The sequence below is a fragment of the Podospora anserina genome, chromosome 1 (assembly GCF_000226545.1).
Source record: "Podospora anserina S mat+ genomic DNA chromosome 1, supercontig 1".
Lineage (NCBI taxonomy): Eukaryota > Fungi > Ascomycota > Sordariomycetes > Sordariales > Podosporaceae > Podospora > Podospora anserina.
Window position 1 is genome coordinate 2,532,781 of NW_001914859.1, and position 23,239 is coordinate 2,556,019.

Below are 23,239 nucleotides of genomic sequence, written 5' to 3' on the forward strand. Positions count from 1 at the left end.
TTCTGACAAAGTCTATTGGTGTTTGATGTTCAGGAAGAATATGAACAGCAGATGATCAACTCGATAGGTAGTGTGACGGTGCCGTGAGCTGTCAAAGCTTTGTGGCTATCTGCCGCGGAAGAATATTCCTCGTGATAAACTCTCGTCTCGCTCTCCCAGGGAGAAATCTCGGGAATCCATATACAATCTCGGGAATCCATTTCTGCTCGAAAGAGTGAGAAGCCTTGAGGCGTTCCCCGTCTGTCAAGTTTCGCAGCATGCACACGCATTGAACCCTTCACCGTAATTGGCAACAAGGAGAAGCCCTGGCAGCAACAAGAATCCCTCGTGGGGTGCGAAAAAATGTCCATGTATGTTTCGGAGAGAGAAGAAAACCCCCAGATTCGCTGAGGAGGCATAACAACAGGCCGGTAGTTCAACCCTCAAAAGAACATGTGTGGATGATTTTCAGCAGGGATCCTACTAGCTACCCGCTGCAGCCGCTTTGGCGCCCGCTGTGGATTCTATGGAGAATTCTCCACCGATTCCCATCTCCATCGATTTCCATCTCCATCGGAGTTCAAGTGGGTTCTTCGCCATCCATCTCCTTAATGCCCTATCGCCCGTGCTGCCTCGTGCTTGTCCGTGCCACCCCGTGGAGCTTTCCCTAGCCACCTCATGACATAGCTTCCGCCGCATGAGATCTTCAACCATTGATCTCTATCTGTGCCATCGAGAGGAATCAAAAACCTGGGAGAAACAAGCCGCTTCAACTTCATACAACATAACGTATCACCGTATCTGTACAGTGGTAAGTGGATATATATAGGACCATCACCTCCGCTATCCTGCCACGCCTATCATGATCCAAAGAAGAAGAGAAACAGGTCGCCATCGGTATCATTCACAGACTATTCCACAATCTTCCCTGCCGCATCCCGAGGCTTCCTCTTCCACCCCGTGGAAAACAACGGCCCCATATCGAATCTTGGGAAAGGATGCGCCTCCGTATTGAAAACAATCTTGTCGAGCGGTAGTAGGTCATTCGGCGAGAACAGCAAGTAAAAGTACTTGAGCGTCTCCGCCAGCCAGAAACTCTCCATATTGTCCCTCGTCCGAGGAGGGATGATGTTGGCATTGGACAAGCTAGTGAACCCGCCGCCATCCTCGACCGCTGTGTAGTTCATGAAGCTCTTGAACATCTCCCAGCCCCAATCACGATACTTTTCCTCGCCGGTGATTCGCCACATGTAGAACAGACTCTCGACCGTCTCTGGGCGCTGCAGGTTATGACTGTCTTGCGGCTTCACGTCAAAATCCTTGCGCCACTCGGCCTCCGGATCGGGGTCGAATTCGGCGGGCGCCTGGTGGGGAGCCGATGCCGGAAGTGGTTCCTTGGGCAGGTTGAAGTAAGTAATCTCAGCGGCAAGGCCGGTCGCCATGTACTTGTACATGCCCCAGCACGTGTGCATAAGTTCCCGTGCGAGCTGCATATCGGCCTCATTCTTGTCGGTCCATGTGGGCAAGCCCCTGGCCTCCTTTTCGGTCAGCCCACCCGTGGCCGCCAGAGCAATTGTTCCGGGCATAAAGCAGACGAGGTGGTCCATCTTGGGTGAAAGTTCATTGCTCAACCCGCTTGGGCGCTCGCCAATGATGGTAAACTGCGACGGCTCCGTGTAAGTGATCAGGTGTTTCCGGACGCCCTGCAGCGCCTCATCCCACATCTCCTGATAAATTGGCTCCTTCTTGTTGGTCTGCAAATACTGCTTGATGAGATATTCGTAGTACGAGTCGCCACGACTGCCCAATCTGATGTTCTCGCCATGAAATTTGCCCGTTGTAGCAAAGATGAAAATGGGCACCAATCCATCCTGGGCGCCATTGTCGTCCACCAGCTGGATGACCTTCTCCGCCTTGTCCCAGAAATCCTTCTCGCCCGTTAGTTTCGCGAGATACTTGAACTCGAGCTGCAGAGTCGTTGTCTCGGCCGTGGATGAAGCACCCGAGTCAGCATGTGAAATAATGCCCTTAAACTCTTTCAAGTTGACACTGGCGTATGGAATCCCAGAAGGCGAGTCAAATGCAGCCATCAGTCTGTCAGCCAAGTCCTTCGCCTTCTCCAAGTACAAATCCTCCCCAGGCTTCCCAGGGTCGTCATCTGAAATGGGCGCCAACTGTGGAAACGTGGTCGAGAGGTAATGCGCCGAAAGTAACCCTCCCAACATGCGAATCGTCGTCTCAAACGTGTTCACATACTCATCCTGCTCCCACGTCAAATCCTTCGCCAACCACTCCCTTGCATGCGATAACCGGCTGGTCAAGTTCATCAACATGAGCGTATCCAACGAATCAATGATAATCCACCCCAACCCCTTCGGCACCATCTGCTTCCCCGTCTTGGACTCCGGATGAAACTCGTCCATGCCCCAAGCATACCTCTCATACGCATCCCAACTCAACTCCATAGCCTCCACCACCCTCTCCCTCCTCTTCAACCAATTCGCCCTACTCCTCCCCGTATCCTGTCCCCACCACCCCCATCCGCTCACAACCGCACCCTCCTGCTCCCCAGAAAACACACCCGACCACCAAACTAACCCAGCCACAACAAGCAACAACAACCCCAACGTCCTCTTCCTCCTAGGTCTGAATCCCCCTCCTCCCCCACCATAGCCGCCCCGTCCTGGGGGGTACATATACGGCTTATCTTTATACATCGGCAACGCAGCACGATTGCCCCCCGAAATGATATCTTGCACCCCGCTCAAAATATTCCCCGGCTTGCTATTCTTGTTTGTAGCCGCGGCCCATAAGCGGTCTTCGTACTGGCGTTGTGGGTTGCTAAAGGAAGGGACATTTTTTGGTATCGAGAAGGAAGACATATCCTCTTCTTGATCTCCAACGCCCGGTTCGGAGGAGAATCGTATCTCGGTTGTGTTCGTGGGTGTGTTCGTTGTCGGCAAAAGGGAGGTACTAGCTTCCAGCACCTCGCTCGCCTTGTCGCGAAGGCGCTCGGTCTCGGCGGCGGCGGTTCGGATTACGTTTTGGAGGGTGGTGGTGATGTTACTGGTGTCGTGGGTGGTGGTGTTTCTCTTTGGTCTCCAGTTGGCAGTGGGATCCCGATTCAGACCGCGGATGTTAAATGGGTCTCGAACGTTCATAGGCAAATGATCAATTCGTTGTGTAAGTAATAAGCGCGGTAGTGGTGGTGGTGGTGGCGGTTGCTATAAATGGGTGCCGTTGGTTTGAGATGTGGTGGTGTGTGAGCTCAGACTTCTTTTAGGAATAAAGTAGGTAGGAAAGAAAGAGACAAAACTGCATGTACACAGGGAGAGAGCAATATGTACAAGAGCAAGACAAGAATCCACACCAAAAAGACACTCGCACACCCTTCGTCCCGTCCGTTCTTTTTGGCCAGCAATGTGGCTCTTTCCCCGGGTGGCAGGTCAGACGGTGGACAGGAATGCTGCTGACCGGAAGACAGGAACACTTGGAGCTTTCTTGGGATTATATGCAGTCAAAAAGATGCCATTAAAGTCAATTGGCTGGAGCTGACAACGGCGGGCATATCTTGGTTGCATGCGACTGTTGTGTGGGGTTCTAACAACAGATCGTGGCCGGTCGATCAGTGCGCCGAGTCTTGGCGTCTGAAAAGGACAGCTATGTTTGATGCCGGCACCCGATATCGTCACTTCTCGTGGATGATTAAGGTTTGTGATACTGGTGGTTGCTTGCTGTTCAAGCTCTTCTTTTTATATGTTTTAATGTTCTCTAATTTCATAAACGGTAGCTTTGATGAGCTCTCGTCTCCAGGGGATCATTACTAATGCCAAGAAATTGTTTGTCAGACCCATCCTTCACCAAATGGCAAACGGCAAACGGCAAATGGACTTGGTAAGGACGGTAGCAAAGTGTTTAAAACCCAAGCATTGGGATTTCTTGGGTACGCGTAAGAATCCATGAAGCACTTGAGCGTTGAGGTGAGGTGAGGCTCGAGGGAAGATGTAAGTGAAAGAAGGCTTATCTAATCGTCATGCTCTTGCTCAGTTATCGAGGCTACCGTTTGACCCAATTAGGTTTAAGTAGTTGGGCATGGTTTGCTCTTTCCACTCGCATCAACTCGATAAACGGAGCCTTTGAAGAAACCCAAACAGAGTCACCATGAGAAAATCATCCGAGTTCCAGAACTACCCCTTCCTGACAGGCGAAGAGTTCGCCGAAGCGTGCCACCACCTGGATAGGAGATACTGCCAAGCTACCTTGGGTCCCGTACGGAGAAAATGGAAACTCAGAACATGTAACGTACTCAACACAGCTTTCGGCCTAGGACCAGAATACAACACATATGTCCAAATAGTTCGACCACTGGAAGGAGAGCTAGACGATGGGGACCTATCAAACATATTTGACAGTCTTTCATTTCAAAGCAGCAACCCTACCGCAACCGACGACATGGTGGACAACAAGATGGTGGAGGCCGAGGATGCTGATGAGGTACGTTCCACAGCTTTGGAACCGTGCTTTGTACTCACACTCTCCCAGGCTGTGTTCCACAAGAAGCCAAAGTCAACGGCAAGTGCTGGGCAGGTCGTGTATGAAATACATCTCCACCCAACATATCAAGCGCCCTGTTTGTGGTTCAGTCTACACAACCTCCCCGTTGATGAGCAAGCTTTCAACATCGATACTGTCTTTCGACGTCTCGTACCAGACCAGTACAAAGATGGACTCCGCAGTGCTGGGGAAATTGGTGGCATCTCGGCCGACGTATGTCTTTTTTTCATTATGCTGTCAAGAATATGGTTAACTAGGCGATTCTGCGTCTGATCGAAAGGTCCTAGACTAACACAAACCATTCTGCAGCATCACCCAGTTACAGGGCTCCCCAGTTTTTTTATACATCCTTGTCTTCTTGGTGAAGCAATGTCAACATTTGACTGCTCCAAGGAGGACTATCTCATGGTATGGTTGGGCCTTGTGGGGGGTTGTGTCGGCCTTTGGGTTCCGTCAGAGATGGCAATCGAATCGCAGTAGGCTGAGCCCAAGGAGCTGTGCCCCAACATATCCTCGCTGTATTATGCCAACCTGGCGGGTATCATTCATCGTCGCTATCATCCTCCAGTTCCATCTCTGCATCCGAGTCGCTCTCTTCTTCTTTCTTCTCCTCTTCCCTTGGCCGTTTTGTCCCGCGCGTTTCAGCAGTGGCGTCAGGCATGGCATGATCAGACGCGGATGGCTTGGGGGGAAGACCGCGGGAGGTCACATTTGCAGACGCCCCTGGTAGAGGAGCGTTGAAGATGCTCTGTTGGAGGTCGGTAACCTCAACCTGGGCTGCCGTCGAAGCTGCGGGTGGTTTGAAAGTACCGTCGAGCTTGGCGATGATGTTGGACTTGGACTTTGCATAGGAGATTTTCTGTTTCCAGTTAGTATATACCCAAAAATGAAAGACAAGAACTACCTACCAGCTCCCGTCCAAAAAACTCGAACCCATTCAACGACCGCATGGCCTGCGTGGCCGTCTGAATATCTTTGTACACGATGTGAGCCTGGCCGCGCATCTTCATTGTCTTGAGCGCCACCACATCTAATACGGCGCCATATGTCGAGAATAGCATGTAGAGTGCTGTCCTAAGGTCCTCCTTCTGAATCTTGTTGGATGGGAGGTTCGTGACATAGAGGGTTTGGTTTGGCGGCACTGAAGCGACCTTGGCTGGGAGGCCAGGAGGGAGTGCGCGTGTAGCCATCGTCGGTTTTCAGTATTTGTAGCTTCTTGTGCTTCGGGAAACAACACAAGAATCGGGGTTGTCTGAATTGGCGCAAACAATTCGCGATTTGTGGACGGAGGCACTGACGGTGTTGTTGATATTTAAGTCGATGGATGCATTAAAGGTGACCTGAAATTTGGAGGCGCCAAACACCAAACACCAGAATCCTACGCGCCACCCCGAGGCGTGTGGCTAGCCATTGGTCAGGGCGCCTCATCCCACCAGCCCCACCAGTTACGCAACAGCTTCCCCTGACCAAGGTCAACTCCACCATCATTCAACCAGCAACTCCAGTCAGTACTAGGTATCATCTTCGTTAACTCTAGCGGTAGTAGAGAGCTACTCCTACCGTACAAACATCAACACCATGTCGGCCCCCGAAGTCCACCACCTTTTCCACAATCCCATTGCGGATCACTCGTTCTCAGCTGACCGCCAAACGCTGGCCATTGCGCGCGACACCACTGTCGAGCTCTACGGAAGGGTCGGGAATAGCTTCAAACTCAAGGATGAGCTCAAGGGCCACGACAAGACTGTGACCAGCATTGATATTGCCCCCAACTCAGGACGCATTGTTACCTGCTCTCAGGGCAAGTTACTTGACCATCTCCGACAACAACTCCAACTGACCTCTCACGCACAGATCGCAATGCCCTCGTGTGGGAACCTACCCCCCAAGGCTATAAGCCGACCCTCGTCCTCCTGCGCATCAACCGAGCTGCCACCTTTGTACGCTGGTCGCCGAACGAGACCAAGTTTGCGGTTGGATCTGGTGACAGACTGATCGCGATCTGCTATTTCGAGGAGGAAAATGACTGGTGGGTCTCGAAGCACTTGAAGAAGCCGATTCGCAGTACCATCACCACTGTCGCATGGCATCCCAACTCGGTCCTTCTTGCCGCTGGCTCTACCGATGCCCATGCGCGCGTCTTGTCCAGCTTCATCAAGGGCGTCGACGCCAGGCCAGAGCCCACCGCCTGGGGTGAGAGATTGCCCTTCAACACCATCTGTGGCGAGTACTTGAACAACTCGGCTGGTTGGATTCACTCTGTAGCTTTCTCCCCCAGCGGAGATGCTCTTGCCTTTGCCGCGCATGACAGCAGCATCACTGTTGTGTATCCAAACGCCCCTGAGCAGCCGCCCAGGGCTGTTGTCACCATCAACACCCAGCTGCTCCCCTTTATGAGCCTCATCTGGAATGGAGAGGCTGAGATCATTGCCGCCGGATATGACTGCGAGGCTTTCCGGTTCAAGGGTGGTCTTAATGGCTGGCAGCTGAGCGGAACGATTGAGGCCAAGAGCCGCCCTGGTCTTGGTGATGCCCGGGAAGAGTCCGCGCTCAACATGTTCAAGCAGATGGATCTGAAGGGCAAGGTCAAAGATGACACCCAGCTTAAGACAGTCCATCAAAACACCGTCACAATGCTGCGTCCCTACGAAACTTCTGGTGATGCCGTTGCTAAGTTTAGTTGTAAGTCTTGTAAGGATTCTGTCAGCTATCACTTTTACTAACAACGATATACAGCAAGCGGCGTGGACGGGCGCCTTGTTATTTGGAACGTTTAAATGATAGATGATCTAGAAAGATGCACCAATCGGATCACGGTGCTGTTTGCCGTTTGAGACACACTTGACCTCGTCTTTACTACGGTAGCCTGCGTGAACTGGTGGAAGCGCGCATGAACCCGATTGGTAGCTCAAAGGTACTTGTTGAAGCCTTCAAGGTCCCTTGTCTGTAGAATCTTAGTTGTTATAAGAATAAGAGCGTTGGATTTCTTCAAGAGTGCTTTTGGACCATCTTCATCCTGCTTTTCCTCTCTTTCCTCTATCCGCCCAGCGACATGTCCAAGATGAGCGCCAGCAAACCCCAAACGCCGTCGCCGAGCAGCTTCATCTACACTTCTAGCTCCAGCGCGGTATCAGACTGCATCACCGTGGCAGCAGACGATGACAGAATACAGGCACGCTCCTCTGAGCCACAGGCAGTCACTGGCCTAGTCATATTCAATACAATTCACTGGAGACCCAACCCTCGTTCGCTCAGCCCTCCAGGCGCGCGGGTCATCGAACTACCAGATTCTGACTCTGGTGAACAAGACCATGAGCATACCAAACTGCTTCGCGACTACAAAGCCGGATCTGTCAGCCCGCTGAGTCTTCCGCCTCAGCCACAGCTCCAACAACACACCCCTGTCCGAACTGTGGACACCGACTACCCTTCTCAGTTGATGAGCTATGATGTCGCCGCCATGGAAGACACCGACGACGAGGACCACTACCCCGAACGATTTGCTCTGTCTCCCAATCTGCCTCCCCAGTGCCCTACTTCTGATAATGGCTCCTCTCCAAAGTCATCAGCCAGCAGCACAACAAGGTCTTTTTGCACATGCCGCTCCTCTCCAACCTCAGAAGCAGACCAATCTGGCCTCATCCTGGAGATTCAATATATTTGTGTTTTGGCAACCCAAAAGTTCATCAGGGGACACGTCTTTGACCAGCGCAGGCAGCGCCGTCGCCGTGAGAGAGCACTGGTGATGAAGAGACTGAGAGAAAGGGGGAAGGCAAGATCAGAAACCAGAGAAAGAGAAAGCACAAGGAACAGCCACGAGAACAAAGTCAGGAAGATGTCTCCTGTGAGGCGGGTTGCACCTCCACGTGCTGTCTCGCCTATTAGCCCTCGTGTTGTCAGAACAGCAAAGGCAATGGTCTACAGTTCCACCGATAGCGATACCGAAAGGGAAAGTCCCAGCGGTAACACCTCCCAAACCTTCACCTCGCCGAAAATCCCAACCTCCACGAGCAAACTCACCTCCCGCAGACCAACCAGTCCCTTTTCCTACACGTGGATGTCCTCCCAACTGAATCCCAACCCCACCACCACCCACCTCCTCACCCCCAACGCCGCCGCCGAAGATGACCTCGACACAACCATGTCCGACCCCCCTTCCTCCCCAACATCATCCTCCACCTCAGCCGACACAGACTACCGCACAATCCTCACCTCCCACCGTCTCCCTTTCGGTTCCTCCAACAACAAGCAAAAACTCCCTTCCCAACCCATCGACAACAAAACCCAACTAAACAAAAACATATCCAAAATCGGCTCCATCATCTGGCACCGCTCCCTTTCCCACCCCCTAGAAAAGAAAAGAGAAACCCTCCAAGAAATGGCCTACCTCCTCGACCTAGGCGCCGCAGTCCTCACGTCCGACCAGCCAGCAAACCCCCCCACACATAGCCTCGCAGTCCAAATCACCGACGCGGGGATTCTGCTCTGTGAAATCCTCAAAGACTGGGACGCGGTGGAGAGGATAGAGGAGTTGGAGGGGGTTTGGTTGGATGCTTTGAGTAGGGGCAGTAGTAGTGCTATTGAGGAGTGCAGCTGTAGTACGTGATCACACAAGGTGTGCGAGGGGTGGTGGTTTGAGGGGGGAATTGCGCTGAGATTTTCTTCATATGTTTGGGTATGGATGGCTGGGTATTTAGATTGGGAATTTGTGAGATTTTCGTTATCATGCGCGCATTGTATCGTTGGCCTGGGGTTGTACCTAAAAATCAACTTTTGTGCATTCTCAACCATTTCTCCTTCTCCAACAACCCAGTTTTGAAACCGCCAAAGGATGGAAATATGATGTGTTGCGAATATTGAATGGTCCGTGCCCACCCCTGATTTGGAAGGTTTGAAAAGATGTAAGTGACCCTCAGGTAAGTCAATGAACAAGTAAATCACTTCCACCCAACATCAACACGTCAGCCAGGTCATAACCAACAAATTCATACCAAACTAATGATATATAACGGCAGTTAGAAAAACCAATGTCCCGAGCAAAGGAAACGACCAAATAATCCCGCTCTCTCTCCCACCCTTGAAAGAGAAAACCATAAACTAAACACAACGCCCAATCCCAACAAAATAAGGAATCATAACATCATCTCCCCAAACCAGCCTTCTTCTCAAAAAAAGGATAAATATATACACCACCACCGCCACCACCACCGCAACGCCCCCCAAAAAACGAATGTAAACCACCCCTTTTCTTCCACTCCCCTCCTCTCCTTCTCACCTCTTCTTACTCTCGTCAATATCCTCCCCAATCTCCTCCGGTCTCCTCGGATCCACATACGCCGACAACCTTTGATCTCCCCACCTAGCCCCAATGCTGACCCAAACATGCTTCGCCGGAATCTGCACATTCTTCGTCTCCCTCATCCCCGTCCACCTCAACCTCCTCTCCCGCGTCATATCGCTGTTCCCAATCCCCCCGTTCCCGCTCCACTCCCGCACAATATCCCTGATAAACTCAATCTTCTGCCTAAACATGTTTGCCGCCGGAATCCCCTGCATCTCCGGGCTAATCTCCGGCCGTCTCCTCGACGAGCTGCTAGTGCTCCTGGTTCCAGCCCTCGGCGCCGGCTGCTTGGGCACCGTCGAAAAGTTCAAGAGAGTCTGCACAGGATACGACAACACCGACCGGTCATCCAGCGCTGACTCGGCCAGAGATCCCGTCTCATACAACCTCTTTGCAGCATCCTGCGGCAAATGCCAGAAATGACACCACGTCCCTGTTGAATCAAGGACAATCTTGGTGTGGTCGGGGAAATTAAACTGCATGTGCCCATCGCAGAACATCCAGCACCCCACATCGCCAAAACGCTGATAGAACGTAACAACATCATTCGGCGCTGCGTCCAGGTCTGTGATGGTAGGAGGGCGGATGTTAGCCTCCTCCGGGTTCTCCATCTCACGACCATAAGCAATCATGTAATTGGCAAACTTTTTCCACAAGACCACCCTCTCCCGCTTCCGATGGTCGTACATGTCTTTACCGGCTGAGAGTCTCCCCACTGACCCATCCGAGTTGACTGTTACGGCAAAGTTTTGAGGAGGGACTCGAACACGCGAGATACCATCCTCCCCGTTGTTTTCGTAAAAGTAAATGCCCTCATTCATGGGGACAATCTGGTGTCTGTCCCTATAGGTCGGGTCCTCCTTCCGCTGACAATGCCGTTCAGCACCGTGAACCAGCAAACAAGCGGGAGGCAAAACACCGCTTCGGGAACCCTCGTTTGCAGGAATGCTCCGGAGGATGCATCCAACACTGCCATCGTTCAGGATGTAGCCCAAGCCAAACTTGTTTGTGTAATCAACCCACTTGACCACAATCTGTGGGGGAGCTGGCGTTTGCTCCTTGGTGGAGACGATAGCCATGGTACGGGCATTGAGCGCCCTTTCCAGTTCCGCTTGCAACTTCTGGAGACGGTCCAAGACAACATCAGGTTGAGTGCCCGGGACGTGTTCCTGACACTCCGTCGGGCCAAAGAGCGAAAGCATCTCTTCCTGAGGTTTGGCTGGCTTGGATACCGATGGTCGCGTCTGCGGAGCAGCCTCTTCGGCAGGCAAGGCTGCCGTGGTCCTGCTTCTCGTTGGTTGACTGCGCAAGGTGCGACTGGTTCTTTTCGGTGCCTCTTCAGCGGTCTCGGCAGTTGACGATACTGGTGCAGACAACTCTCGCCTAGGTCTCGCCCGCAAGCTGCTCGTTGTTGTTCTCGATACTGGCTCGGGGACTGTTTGAGACCGAACAAGAGGGACAGGGGCAGGGGCGGCCGTGGTAGCCGGTCTATGCTGAGCTCTCTGCTGGGCAGCAAAACTCTGTGGTGGTGCTCGCAAAAGGCCTGAAGGCACTCTTTGACTCTGAGACTGGGTGCTCTGGCTAAGGCCACTAAGATCGTCAGATACAGAAAGTTGAGACAGTTTTTCTGTCGCTTGCTGAGTGGCCCGGTCTTGTTGCGCGGCGAGGCGTTGCAGTTTCTGCTCATTCCGGACCTCGTCAAACGGACGGTAAACAATACCCTCGGCCAGAGGAATGACAGGAGTCAGCCCGTAGTGTTCCTCTTCTGCCATCTCCCGCCAGATGTTCTTGAACACCAGTTGTGACTGTTGCCAAGGCCCAACACCACACTCCTGGCACATTTCCTGCACGGTCCGAAGGTTGATGGCTTGCGCCTTGGAGCTGGAAAGAGGCTCGTAAAATGCAGCGCTTTGTGGAGGAATCTCTCTCAGTTTCGGTGTGATTTCGGAGGAGCTGGGCATGTAGCCAGAGGTGAAGAATGGGTGACCAACGATGGTATCTGGATCTGGTCTTTGGGAGGCTTCTTGCAGCATTGTGGCAACAAGGTCCTTAGCTTCCTGGCTGATGAATGGGCGCCCGGCAGATGGCGCAGGCCATTCGTAATCTCTATCTTTGGCACGTCGGTAAATCTCGTCGGTTGTCGAGGACTGGAAAGGCGGCTTCGAAGTAAGCATAGCAAAGACAATAATACCCAAGCTCCAGATATCAACCATGTGATCATGACCCTTCTTGCCCTTCTCCAAGATTTCGGGTGCGATGTAGTTGGGTGTTCCGCACAGCGTTGTCCGGCGCATAATCTGCATATCCTTGCCTGTCAGAAGCAGAGCAGCCAGACCAAAGTCTCCAATCTTGGCATTCATGTGTTTGTCGAGGAAGATGTTGCCCATTTTCAGGTCACGGTGGATGATACCCTTGGCGTGCATGTACTTGATGGCGCCAGCAATCTGCACCGAGTAAAAGCGCACCTCGGGTTCCGTCAACCCCTTGCGCCTCTTGACCATGTCCATAAGCGAGCCATTGGGGCAGAGTTCCAGGACCAGGTAAGTGCATCGCTCGAAAGTGAAGGCGCGGTGGAACTGGACAATATTCTGGTGTCGCATTTTGGAGTGAATTTGCAGCTCGGTTTGGAACTAGAGAGGTCGGTTAATTCTTCTGCCAGATGTCAACAGAAGTATCACAGGAGATCACACCTTTTGCTCCATCTTCGTTGGCATCTGGCTTTTGACAATCTTGAGCGCAAACTTTTTGGAGGATCCAGCTGGTGCCCCCTCGTAGCAGATGGCAAACCCGCCCTTGCCCAAGGCCTTGCCAACCTCGTACACCATGCCTTCCCTCCGGTCCGAGCTGGGTGGTTCGACGACATTGTTGGGTGGTGGTGGCGGGTGTTCCTTGTCCTTTGCGGCTTTCAGAACCTGTGCTGCGGCCTTAGTCTTCAGCTCAGTCCGAGGGAGCCGCTGGGCGTTGGCATCCCTTGGGGAGAGGGCCTCCATGTCGACGCCCTTTGCAACCATCGCCGACTGTGTCCTTTGCTGTGTTGCAAGCCGAGAACTTTTTGTTCTCAGCGATGTTGTGGTGTTCGAGGACGAGATCGGTGAAGAGGGGACCGAAACTAACGTCACGCGTCAAACGGCTGGTCCACTATTCTGTTGACACGTCAGTAATGTCCAAAATGCATGCAGTGCTGTCAACAAGACAGCTTTGGGCGTTGCAAAGGTGCACGCGACATGAATTTTCGTTTGGGATGGGTGGGGGGCAGGGAGGGCCGTTGTAAACAAGCAAAAACGCACCGTTGGACTGTGTTGACTGTTTGGCGCTCGGTGGCCGTCATGAAAAGTAACGGGCTATTACGATTAGTAGACACACCGGAAACCGAGTCGACAATTACACCAAACTGTGTAAGTGGCAACAAAAGCCGGCAATCAACAGATGATGGTGGGTGATGCCGGAAGTGTGTGGATGTCGCTTGTTCAAGAATTCAATGTGGATGAAAGGCCAGTGAGATCCATGTTTGCTCCTCCCCGGTGTCGCCAGGGCAACGGCCTTCAAACGGCGGTAACACTAAGTTGTCGGATGTGCATGGGCCACATCTTATCTGATAAGAACATTCACCTCGCCTGCTTCCTGCGTTTGATCAATTCTGATTGGCCATTCACCGTCAGAAAGCTCCCCGCCATTGCCGATGACTCCATCTCATCAACTGAAACTGATTGCTATACCGGTTATTTGCTCTCTCGAGTGTTGGTTTACTATGCAATAATCGGTATATCTTTGTTGAGGGATCCTTGTCTCCTGTATTAATGTATAGACGGCTAGCTACACGATATTGCTCCGCCATTACACCCTTCCCTCGACTATCTCGCCCAAGATCCTTGACTCAGCAACATTCCTCCTCCCCCATCTCGCGAGATTCCCAAATTTCTTGGCCAACTGGAGGCCAGCCAAGATTCGCCATGGTTTCCCTGCCCCTATTCAAAATCGCTGCTCTCTTTGTACGGCATATCTCCAAATATGGCGCGGTTCGTCCCCCTTGACCCGACTCTTCTCCGCGGCAGACCACTGATGTTGGTTTCCGCTGCAGAATCACATCAAGCACCAAGCCCATGAACATCCACGCTTTCGCGCCTTCGCTGCCAGATACGGCCAGGTCATCCACCAAATAAACATGCGACTGTCGGTTGCTACGATGCGCAATACCGAAGCTGCTCAGAAAGCAAAGGAGAAAGCCGAAGCGCCCACAGTCAAGACAGAAGAGCAAGTCAAGCGGGAGGAAGAGCTCAAGGCCAAATATGGGACCACCCCACGAGACTCTCACCCTGTTAAGGAGCCACCAAAAAGCATCTGGAGGCGACAATTTAGGGCTCTTCCTGAAGCCAAGGCTGTGGATTTGTTTGCGGATGTTATTGGCGATGCGTTCATCTTGGCCATTGCCACCGGGTTGGTCACTTATGAGTACTGGAGAACCTCTCAGAAACCAGACAAGAACAAGGAGATGATCCAAGAGTTGGAGAAACAAGTTGAGGAGTTGAAGCAGAGGGGAGAGGAGCTTGAGGAAGCAGAGAAGCAGCAGCGAGAGAGGGTGCGGCTGATTGAGGAGGCTCTTAGGGCATTCAAAGACCCAAAGACAAAGCAGCCCCTTTTGGCTACCCCTGCGGCATAATTCATTCAAATCGAGCCTCGCTGCGGGGATGTTCACAGAACGGGCAAGCACCACTTAACGTGGCTGCCTGAGCATATGTGCAATGATGTAAGTATTAGACAGCGCTGTGGGTCATTGTAGGTCCAGTGACCCGATGTGGCTTTGAGTTTTATGTTCTGGGGAAAGAGCAATGATAGACATGGCAGGCGGGAACTCATCTCTGGGATAGAAGGAAGTGATACCCTCTTACTTTTCACAAACCAAAGTCTCAACACATTTCCAATTGTGTTAAGTTGCTTTCTACCCATCAGTGACAGCAAACATGAGGAGCCATCACCTTGTTGAAACACCAACCAGCCTCGTTTGCTCAACCCTGAGATCCCGTCAACCATGGACAACAGTCGCGACAATGCTTCTGCAGTCAGACAGTAGAAAATGGCGTGGTATGAACCTTCGGCCACAACGCTTTCTCCGACAACATTCTAACCAGTTATAGAATCTACCCTCCAGTCCCACGACATCTCTCTAGTCGTTGAGCAAGAGCATGCGGAGGTCTTTCAGGTCTACAAGTTTATCTTGATCTCACCAGATGATGTCGAAACAGGGGAGCCTACAGCAATGGCTCGAATTACCCAGCTCGGGCGAGATCTCGGCGATGCCAAAGCAGGTGTCATTTTCCTACTAGACCAGGAGAATGAAAAGGAGCACGGAGATGCTATAAAAGCGTTCATGTCACTTCAGATCAAGTTTGCCTCCCTCTTTTGCACTTTCTGTTCATTTTTCCACTGACATGATTCCCAGATTGATGGATGTCCACCCAAGTGTCCCCATTCTCCCTTTGACTAGTTTTGACGCGTTACCATCAACCCTCAAAACTTTCCAACGTGGATATTCGGAGGGCCTTGATGACGGAATTCAGCAGCAAGTGAATATTGATGTTCCTAGGGATTTGTTAGGCTGTTGTTCGGCAGGAGAAAGGCAGCTCTCTAGGCAGGCGGTCGATACGATGTCTCAGAGTGGAGAATTCTTCAGCTTTCGAGAGCTGTTGGTTGATGGCCAATTGGCGGAACGCGAGGGTCAAGACAGAATGCACGATGTGTTGGGACCAGAGGATGGGAAGAGATTTGTGAGGTTCTGGTTGAGCTAGGTAGGTATGCCATCCTCTCTCTGAATAGGGAACCCCCAGAAGGTAGATCGATCTGGTAAAATCTCGCCCAGGAAGGACAAGCTGGGAGAAATCAGTCTTCACCAACCAGTACACCACACCAGGTTATCGTTAGGCGCCAAACCAGCACAACTTCACTTTACCAAGTTCCGTGTTTTGCTTTGCCGTTCAATTCAACAGTATCTGTATGCTTGAAAAGTTAATCATCACCTCTGTACTGACATAGAGCTAGTGAACACAGGTATCTGGGTATTCTAATTCCCCTCAAAGGGCACGGCACTACCCCATTCATCTCCCCATCTCTCTCCGATTCACGTTCGACAGTGAGTATGCCTAACCTTGAATAAGGCAGGTCGCCGAGCTGGTTTCATATGCTCATGATCAATATTACAAAGCCATTTATCTCTGCCGATTGCATCTCGGCACCAAGAAAATGCTGACTGCGTGAGAGGGGTCGCTTCCTATTTGCCCCGCCCCAGAACCACAACCCTCCAGGTGAAGCAGACAGGCGGCGCTGTTGCATACAGCCTCGTCCCTTTATCACACTCGTAGTTGAGGGGGCCAAGTAAAATACTATGGCGTTACATGTTTGAATCCTCACAAGACTTCGCGCTCTCAGTTTGGCCTTTGTATATCGAGTAAAAAAGCCATCCCTACGATATTCAGCATCACCCACCAACATGAACGGTCAAGACGACATCAGCTTGCTCTGGGCGGATGCTCTTAACGAGTATACCAAGGAAACAGCACGGCCACTTGGTCCTGAGCGTCTTGCTGCCCTCAGCAACATCTTTAGCCCTGAAGAGCTGGGCAAAGTTATCGAGGATTCAGGAGCCGAGTTTCGACGTTTTCGTCCTGACAAGCCTCGACTGTGGTCAGCACTCAAGACTTTTGTTGCGCCAGTCTCAACACTTGCAAGAATAGCTGTTACCCCCGCCTCAGTAGCTGACTTCGGTGTTGCAACGAGTGCCGTTCTCGGCGCAGCCGTATATCTCATCAAAGTTTGCGAAGGCGTCTCCAGCGCTTATGACTGGGTCGAGCAGGTATTCCGGGAACTGCACGACTTCACGGAGGGGCTAGACCAATATGTCAATGTCACCATCGATGGTGCGCTGCGGCGAAAGATCGTCGCAATTCTCGCTACTATTCTGAAGGTCATCGGGCGGTCCGAATACCTAATCTCCAAGCGACACTTTGATGCCTATCTCCGTGTCATCTTCCTGGGTAAAGATGAGGCTACCAAGAAACTGATCGACGACTTGAATCGCATTCTTGGCAGCGAACAGAGATACGTCCTCGGCGTGACATATGCAACAGCTCAAAGGACTGAGGAGATAGCCAAGACGGTCAGCAACACAGCAAACCAGACTTTGGAGCTTGTCAAGAACAGCGCAGACAGGCATCCAAGGACGAGGATGAAGCGCGCCTGAGGCAAATTCTTTGCGATACGTCGGCCTGCTCTGGAAACACATGCGCAGCACACTGTCCTCAGTTTTCGACTTGAAGTTCCCTGACGATCGCGATCCTCTCCTTCCGACAGAATCGAACGAAGACCTGGGAGATGCCAATGACCAAGCGGGCGGCCATTCCATTGCTTACGAAGATGAGGTCACTCTAGAGTTCAATTCCGACGACGACGATGAGGATGATGATGAGGATACAGCCTCGGATGGCGATTCAGACGACGAGGACGGCGATATATACAGCATTGTCTTCGCGCGCCAAGACAAAGTCCATTCCCAACTCTGGACCGCATGATGAGAGCGATTCCAGTACTGAGCTAAAGGCTCAATCTGAAGCTCTTAGCGAAATGCTAGAGGGGCTGAACATTGGCCAGTTGAAGTCCCGCGTCACCTTCTGCCACACACGCATCCGAGACTATCTAGTACGAGAGGGATCCCCCAAGACACGAGACTTCCGCGCGTTATCGATTATACCCGAAATCGAAAACGCCCATGTCAACATTGTCATTACCTGTCTTGACATACTTCGTCTGGCGCTGGCGTTGCCAACCGAGTCTGCTTTCCTATGTGACTACCCATTATGCCACCTTCCGTACCACCTGGAGGAGATTGATAAGGACGCAGTTGCTCCCAGAGATGCGGCCAAGATAGTTGAGGGGCTCTACTGGCTGTTTGGGACCGAGAAAGGATGTCTCAGTCTGCTGCAGTCGGTGTTGCAATATGATGAATTTCACGGGTCGCATCGGACATTCTGGAATATGTGAATTGCCACCGACAAGTACTTCAAAATCGTTCAGGGCTGGCTGGGGCAGGCGGAATGTCTTAAAGATCTCATGACGGGAAACTACGAGGACGACGAGGACGATGCTGTGGTGTGGATGCTCTCGGCCGCTGCGTCGCTCCCTGTTCTCCTGCAGCCCATGATGAAGGCTGCGTCCAAGAAGTGGTTCGACAGGCCAGATTTCAGTGCAGAAACCTACGCCGATAAGGGGAACTGGGTGACCTGGCTGCTTCACGGGTGGCTTAGCTGGGTAAGAACATCACTATTGTCTTTGCAAGTTTAAAGACTACTAACGTTTGCTCCAGGCTGAAGATGGGAAACCACCCACGGAAGAGCAAGAATTCGAATTAGGAGGAGTTGGTTGGGTTTTGAGCTTCTCACACCGGAGCGATTGGAACACGTCGCAGAGTGGGCTAAACGGCCAAAGGATGTGCACTGGCATACCTATCTAGGCTGGATGCTCCTAGAAGGGTCGCATTATGACTCAGCTATTGATCACTACAAACAAGCCATCGAGCTCTGCGATGATGCCTGGCCCGCATTGGAAGGTCTCGCCCAGTGTCTTGGAAGCCAAGGCAAGTACCAGGAGGCCATTGAGTGGCAAGAAAAGGCCATCAACGCCATTCCAGAAGACTCAACTTGGATCAGCGCCTATCTCTGGCCTCGGTTGGCGAATGGGCCGATCTTATTGGAGATGAAGACAAGGCGTAGACGGCGGCCAGGATAGGCTTCCAGACGGAGCCGTATGCCATCCTGGCCACCACGACGTACCTGACGAAACTCGATCAGCGAGGAGAGTACGCAGAGCTGATGTGGGCTTTCCAGAGCTTGCATGATCTGGAGGACCACCAACGTGAGGGGACAAGCTTGCTTGTTCGCCTGCTCGTTCACGGCGAATACATAATCTCGCAGATGGGCAACGCCTGTGCACGGAATGGTCGCCCTCAGTTTGCTCTGGACGCCCTTGACAAAGCGCTGGAAGTTGTCGACGCTGATGATGCACGTGGCTACCTCAAAGTCTGGCTTCCCTACCAAATAGCCACCTTCAAATATCACTATTATGGTCTATGGGAGGGGGTTGCCAAGCTTTGGGGGATTTTCTTGGAACGACTGTCGGCGAAGGGGGAGAACTTTCAAAGTTACTTCTCCAATTGGAAGAAATGGGCGAGAAACAGGCTCTCGCAGCATTATTTTGACACGGCAGTTCAGTCGTGGAAGCTAACCAAAGTCTACGGCCGCTCAGCGCGGACAAGCTCAAGGAGCTGGCTGCCGAGGTTTCCACCGGGCTGGAGGAGGGGTATGATGGTTTTGACTTGTTCCGCACCGACTATCCGGCCATGATCTGGGGGAGGTGGTCGAGAGTCTACAAGGGCGTGGAGGAATCGGTGTGGAGGAAGTGTTTCCCCGCTGCTGTTCTGGAGGGGCTGAACAGTGTTGATGATGATGATCCCACGAACGATACCGGCGGTTTACAGCACTTGGCCAAGATATTGCTGCATGCGGGCGACAAGCACAATGCTTCTGCTATTCTGGCCATTCTCTTCAATGGTGTCAAGGCTAAGTCAGAGCAGAGCGCGGTAGAAGGAGGGAGCGAAGATGACGGCGATAATAACAAGGACCATGCGGGAAGCGGCCAACATTTGAGTCTGGCTGATCCGCCGGCAGAGGCTCGTAGCCAGGAGACGCCACCTGAAGCCTCTCCCACCAAGGCAAACGAGTTGCCTCTCAATATCGACGAGGATGCCGGGATTTTTACCTGTGACCATTGTCAGAGGGAAACTGGCGAGGTTTCCGAGTTATATTATTGCGAGGTGTGTCCAGAGGTGACCAACTGGTGTGGGGAGTGTTTGGCACTTCTGAAGGACCCAGAGCAACGAAGGTCGATGATGTCCTACAGATGCAGCCCGGAGCACGACTTTTACAGAGTGTGGCCTGTTCCTGATGAGGCGAGATACATAGCTGCGTCGTCGTTTGAGGATGGGGTCACGGTGAAGAAGGAGTGGTTGGATCAGCTGCGGCGCGAATGGTGGGAGGTCACGAAGGAGTAGATGTGGCTTAGGGGTTTAAAGGGAACCTCCCAAAAGACATAAGTAGCCTCACTTCAGTCAATGATGGCTTTGGATTTAATGCAATAGATTTAGTCAAAAAAACACCAGGGTTGTGAAAGCCATAATCCCCCACCATTAACTCCGCCCCAGACAGTTGCCAAGTAGATAGGAGCCGGAGACGGCCTTCAACCTCACAACCATTCCGTGCGGCACAAGGCGCGGGGTCGGCAAGCAAGCACGCAATTCAGCGGCGATGGCGGCGTTGACGAGACCGCTTGATCGGCCGAACCAAGACTAGATGAACTCTTTCGAACAGTCAAGCAAGGCGAAAGATCCTTCGACCCAGTTGACGTGACCAGCCAGCTCCTTCTGCTTCCAAGCGCTTTTGACATGCTACTCTGATCTTATCACAAAGGCTAGCAACCGACTGACTGCCCGGCAACATCATCACGTCATGAAGAAAATTGGCATCACAAGCTCATGGCACCACATGGCGACTCAGTCTTTCACATACGAACGCGAAGTCGACTCATTCGTCACCTCGATGGGACGGTCTGGTCTAGTTTGGCATGTGAAGCTGAGCAAGGGGAACAGCGTGGAGTTTATAAACTTGACCAAAAACAACTCTCCGGTGCTATCGAAAAAAAAAATTAGGATAAAAATAGGCACATATTGAAAGAAGCGAACCGACCGGATGTGATTGCTGCCGGTAAAGCACAATGTTGCGCTTGTTTATGCAAGACGATCGTTCATGGCTGTTTGGTAGGTCTGATTGGTCAGGCGTCCATGTGGGTCTTGAAGAGAAATCCAATTGTTGCGGGGGACCAGCCGCCAGCTTTTCTGTCCGGGACCACTTTTGACGACCCAAACTCCGAGACTTTCCCAAAGGAAAAGACGACGCTAATTTTTCTTTCTCTCGATCTGCAAATGCACGAGGGAAGATGGCTGGCAGGCGGAAGATGGCCGGGCCGGGTGCAGGATATATTCGAAATACCACCGAACAATGAACCTTTTCCCGGTTGCCCGACTTTGAGCCCACCGCTGTTTACGACATGACGTTTCGCGTGGAATCCGCAAGGTTGTGTTGTAGTTGCTACGGAGAAATAAAAGGACGCCAGTGATGGCCAAGTCGATGGCGGGAGATATGGCGGGTAGGGTGAGAATGGGAGTGGTTCGCTGTTGCTTAGGATGGAGATTGCTAATGGCGAGATGCTTCACTCGTCACCCTTCAGTTCAAGGAATTGCTCGATGCCAAGTTAGACTACGGTCCATCGTCCGATTACAAGTCGCCCTATTCTGGGAAATTTCTCATCCGATGCCTCGATGAATTGAATTCGGTTCAAGCTCCGCCGTCTTCCTCGCCACGGAATACAACTTCATCGACATATATATGCAGCAGCAGCGGAATGGACACGCGGGATAGATATAGCTCAAGCTGTGTAGCCGACAGAGAGGCAGCTGAACACGTTCAAACCCGCTCTGCGCCGCCCGACAACAGCCGGTTTGACGCTATCTAATATATATCTTGAATGCTGTTCATGTTCCCTACGATCGAGCAGTTCGCTTTGGGGGCGGGGCCCGTGTCCGAACGCAAGCAAGCGGCGGGCAAAGCACAATTGCATTGTGCACGAGCCATCAACGGGAACCAGCGCATATCCCTGCTCTACCCCTTTACCCCTGCCAGAACATTCATGGTCCAAGCTCGTCTGATGAAAGTCCTCAAACGGCTTGTGCTTCAGCAGGCCGCCATAGGGGTGGGACCCGGTCTCAGGACTTACGATGATGGGGTTGCGACAGGAGATGCGACGGTCAAAACTCTGCGAGTACGTCCATTATCAAAAACAAGGCATTTCTTCTTTGCAGGCGGCTCAAAAAGGGGTGGGAGGCTTACCTACTTCGTACTTGGTAGGGTTGATCGGAGGATTGCTTCCAGGTGAGCATACCGCAGCATGTAATTGCTTGCAGAAGGATGCTATCGAAAGCTTGGTGGTATTTTTAAAAAGTGCAAGAAGTCTGGGCGACATGTTGCTCTGTCAGTGGATTGGCCACGGCTTTATTCTGGTTGCTCGCTCAAAGAGTCGTTCTTGATAAGGGCAAAGTCACTTGACGCTGGTGAAGCGCTGACGAGTTACAGAATCGATACATGTTCCCTGGAGAGGGCGGGACCGCATGCCCAGAGTGCATGGGACCCCTGCGTCTGATACACGACAAGGCGGGTTGCCATCTCATTGGCTGACCCCAGCTTGTAACCGCCCTCGGCATGCCCAATCACGCCAGACGGAGCAAGACAGCAACCAGTTTCCCTCATTTCTCGCAAGCTTCCACTGGGAGAGTCACTATCACCACCCAATTGCTGCTGGGAAATCACGGCGGACAAAAGGCGACGAGGTACATGGACGCTGTACCAATACGCGGCGGTGTGCACACAATGGCACGAGGTGAGGCAAGATGGTTCACGGCTAGCACTTGAGGCCTCGGTCTCTGTTCGAGCGACCAGATGTGGCGGCCGATTCCCCAGCAATTGACGGGGCGGGGATCCACGTTCTTGTACCGTCTGCCGCCCGCCATCTTGCTCGCCATCCGCAATCCGCCTTCAAGCGGCGAAAACAGCCACGAGCGTAATGAGGACTGGCTGATAATCGCTTGTGCAGAGACGCGGGAGACGGGTCGGGGCCGTGGCTGGTACTGTCCATGAGACATCGAGAAGATCCTGTTTTCCCTTTCTTTTCCCTTTTCTCTACATCGACAAACATAACAATTCTTTGTGTTTTAAGAAAACACAAGGTCTCTTTCCATGTCACTCCCCCCTCGCTAGGGCACCCACTGTGACTTACAGGCATGCGCATGGCCCCATAGCCCGACTTGGTCACTTTTCCCTCAAGGTGCTACCTTGCAAGGTACCTCCCCTGGTCCAGTCTGGCCTGCCCTGTCGCTTCTTAAACTCGCATGGTCCCGGACGGGCGTCGATCAAGCAGCCGTCTTTACTCCATACCTACATTACATACAAACCCAAACGCCCCCTTTTGCTTCAAACCTCCCCCTTGGGTAAACTTCCACTCTGTCTGATCTCCAGTGCGACCTCCATGCGACGAACACCAGGCCTCTGACCCATGGCCGCCTAGTCCTCGATCCGAAGTAGAGAAGAAACAACCGCTCGGATGCCCACCATAATCAGAGTTTGACACACGAGACATACCCATCCCCTCTACCCCCTCGACGATTCTCCATCTGATACACCAAACCTCGCCCCCCCGGACGCCATCTCCACCACC

General features: G+C 52.3%; 9 protein-coding genes across 9 annotated transcripts; 6 read left to right on the forward strand and 3 right to left on the reverse strand.

Annotated features, from left to right (window-relative positions):
- Positions 1 to 890: 890 nt before the first annotated feature.
- Positions 891 to 3,140, reverse strand: PODANS_1_7180 (uncharacterized protein; the record flags this gene model as incomplete). The annotated part of the gene is made up of 1 exon (XM_001912903.1): positions 891 to 3,140. The coding sequence occupies one exon, from the start codon at positions 3,138 to 3,140 to the stop codon at positions 891 to 893; it is 2,250 nt and encodes a 749-aa protein (XP_001912938.1).
- A 1,000-nt stretch (positions 3,141 to 4,140) lies between these two features.
- On the forward strand, positions 4,141 to 4,806 carry PODANS_1_7190 (uncharacterized protein; the record flags this gene model as incomplete). Its single annotated transcript, XM_001912904.1, has 1 exon — positions 4,141 to 4,806. The coding sequence occupies one exon, from the start codon at positions 4,141 to 4,143 to the stop codon at positions 4,804 to 4,806; it is 666 nt and encodes a 221-aa protein (XP_001912939.1).
- A 268-nt stretch (positions 4,807 to 5,074) lies between these two features.
- On the reverse strand, positions 5,075 to 5,723 carry PODANS_1_7200 (uncharacterized protein; the record flags this gene model as incomplete). The annotated part of the gene is made up of 2 exons (XM_001912905.1): positions 5,075 to 5,374; positions 5,442 to 5,723. The coding sequence occupies 2 exons, from the start codon at positions 5,721 to 5,723 to the stop codon at positions 5,075 to 5,077; spliced, it is 582 nt and encodes a 193-aa protein (XP_001912940.1).
- Positions 5,724 to 6,111: 388 nt separating this feature from the next.
- Positions 6,112 to 7,310, forward strand: PODANS_1_7210 (uncharacterized protein; the record flags this gene model as incomplete). The annotated part of the gene is made up of 3 exons (XM_001912906.1): positions 6,112 to 6,333; positions 6,387 to 7,215; positions 7,270 to 7,310. The coding sequence occupies 3 exons, from the start codon at positions 6,112 to 6,114 to the stop codon at positions 7,308 to 7,310; spliced, it is 1,092 nt and encodes a 363-aa protein (XP_001912941.1).
- A 2,494-nt stretch (positions 7,311 to 9,804) lies between these two features.
- On the reverse strand, positions 9,805 to 12,885 carry PODANS_1_7220 (uncharacterized protein; the record flags this gene model as incomplete). The annotated part of the gene is made up of 2 exons (XM_001912907.1): positions 9,805 to 12,504; positions 12,565 to 12,885. The coding sequence occupies 2 exons, from the start codon at positions 12,883 to 12,885 to the stop codon at positions 9,805 to 9,807; spliced, it is 3,021 nt and encodes a 1,006-aa protein (XP_001912942.1).
- Positions 12,886 to 13,671: 786 nt separating this feature from the next.
- Positions 13,672 to 14,531, forward strand: PODANS_1_7230 (uncharacterized protein; the record flags this gene model as incomplete). Its single annotated transcript, XM_001912908.1, has 2 exons — positions 13,672 to 13,863; positions 13,953 to 14,531. 2 exons carry the CDS (start codon positions 13,672 to 13,674, stop codon positions 14,529 to 14,531), a joined length of 771 nt encoding a protein of 256 aa, XP_001912943.1.
- Positions 14,532 to 14,832: 301 nt separating this feature from the next.
- PODANS_1_7240 (uncharacterized protein) lies at positions 14,833 to 15,299 on the forward strand (the record flags this gene model as incomplete). The annotated part of the gene is made up of 2 exons (XM_001912909.1): positions 14,833 to 14,953; positions 15,007 to 15,299. 2 exons carry the CDS (start codon positions 14,833 to 14,835, stop codon positions 15,297 to 15,299), a joined length of 414 nt encoding a protein of 137 aa, XP_001912944.1.
- A 1,056-nt stretch (positions 15,300 to 16,355) lies between these two features.
- Positions 16,356 to 17,105, forward strand: PODANS_1_7243 (uncharacterized protein; the record flags this gene model as incomplete). The annotated part of the gene is made up of 1 exon (XM_001912910.1): positions 16,356 to 17,105. The coding sequence occupies one exon, from the start codon at positions 16,356 to 16,358 to the stop codon at positions 17,103 to 17,105; it is 750 nt and encodes a 249-aa protein (XP_001912945.1).
- Positions 17,106 to 17,971: 866 nt separating this feature from the next.
- On the forward strand, positions 17,972 to 19,967 carry PODANS_1_7245 (uncharacterized protein; the record flags this gene model as incomplete). Its single annotated transcript, XM_001912911.1, has 4 exons — positions 17,972 to 18,169; positions 18,293 to 18,585; positions 18,642 to 19,031; positions 19,163 to 19,967. 4 exons carry the CDS (start codon positions 17,972 to 17,974, stop codon positions 19,965 to 19,967), a joined length of 1,686 nt encoding a protein of 561 aa, XP_001912946.1.
- Between the last annotated feature and the right edge of the window lie 3,272 nt (positions 19,968 to 23,239).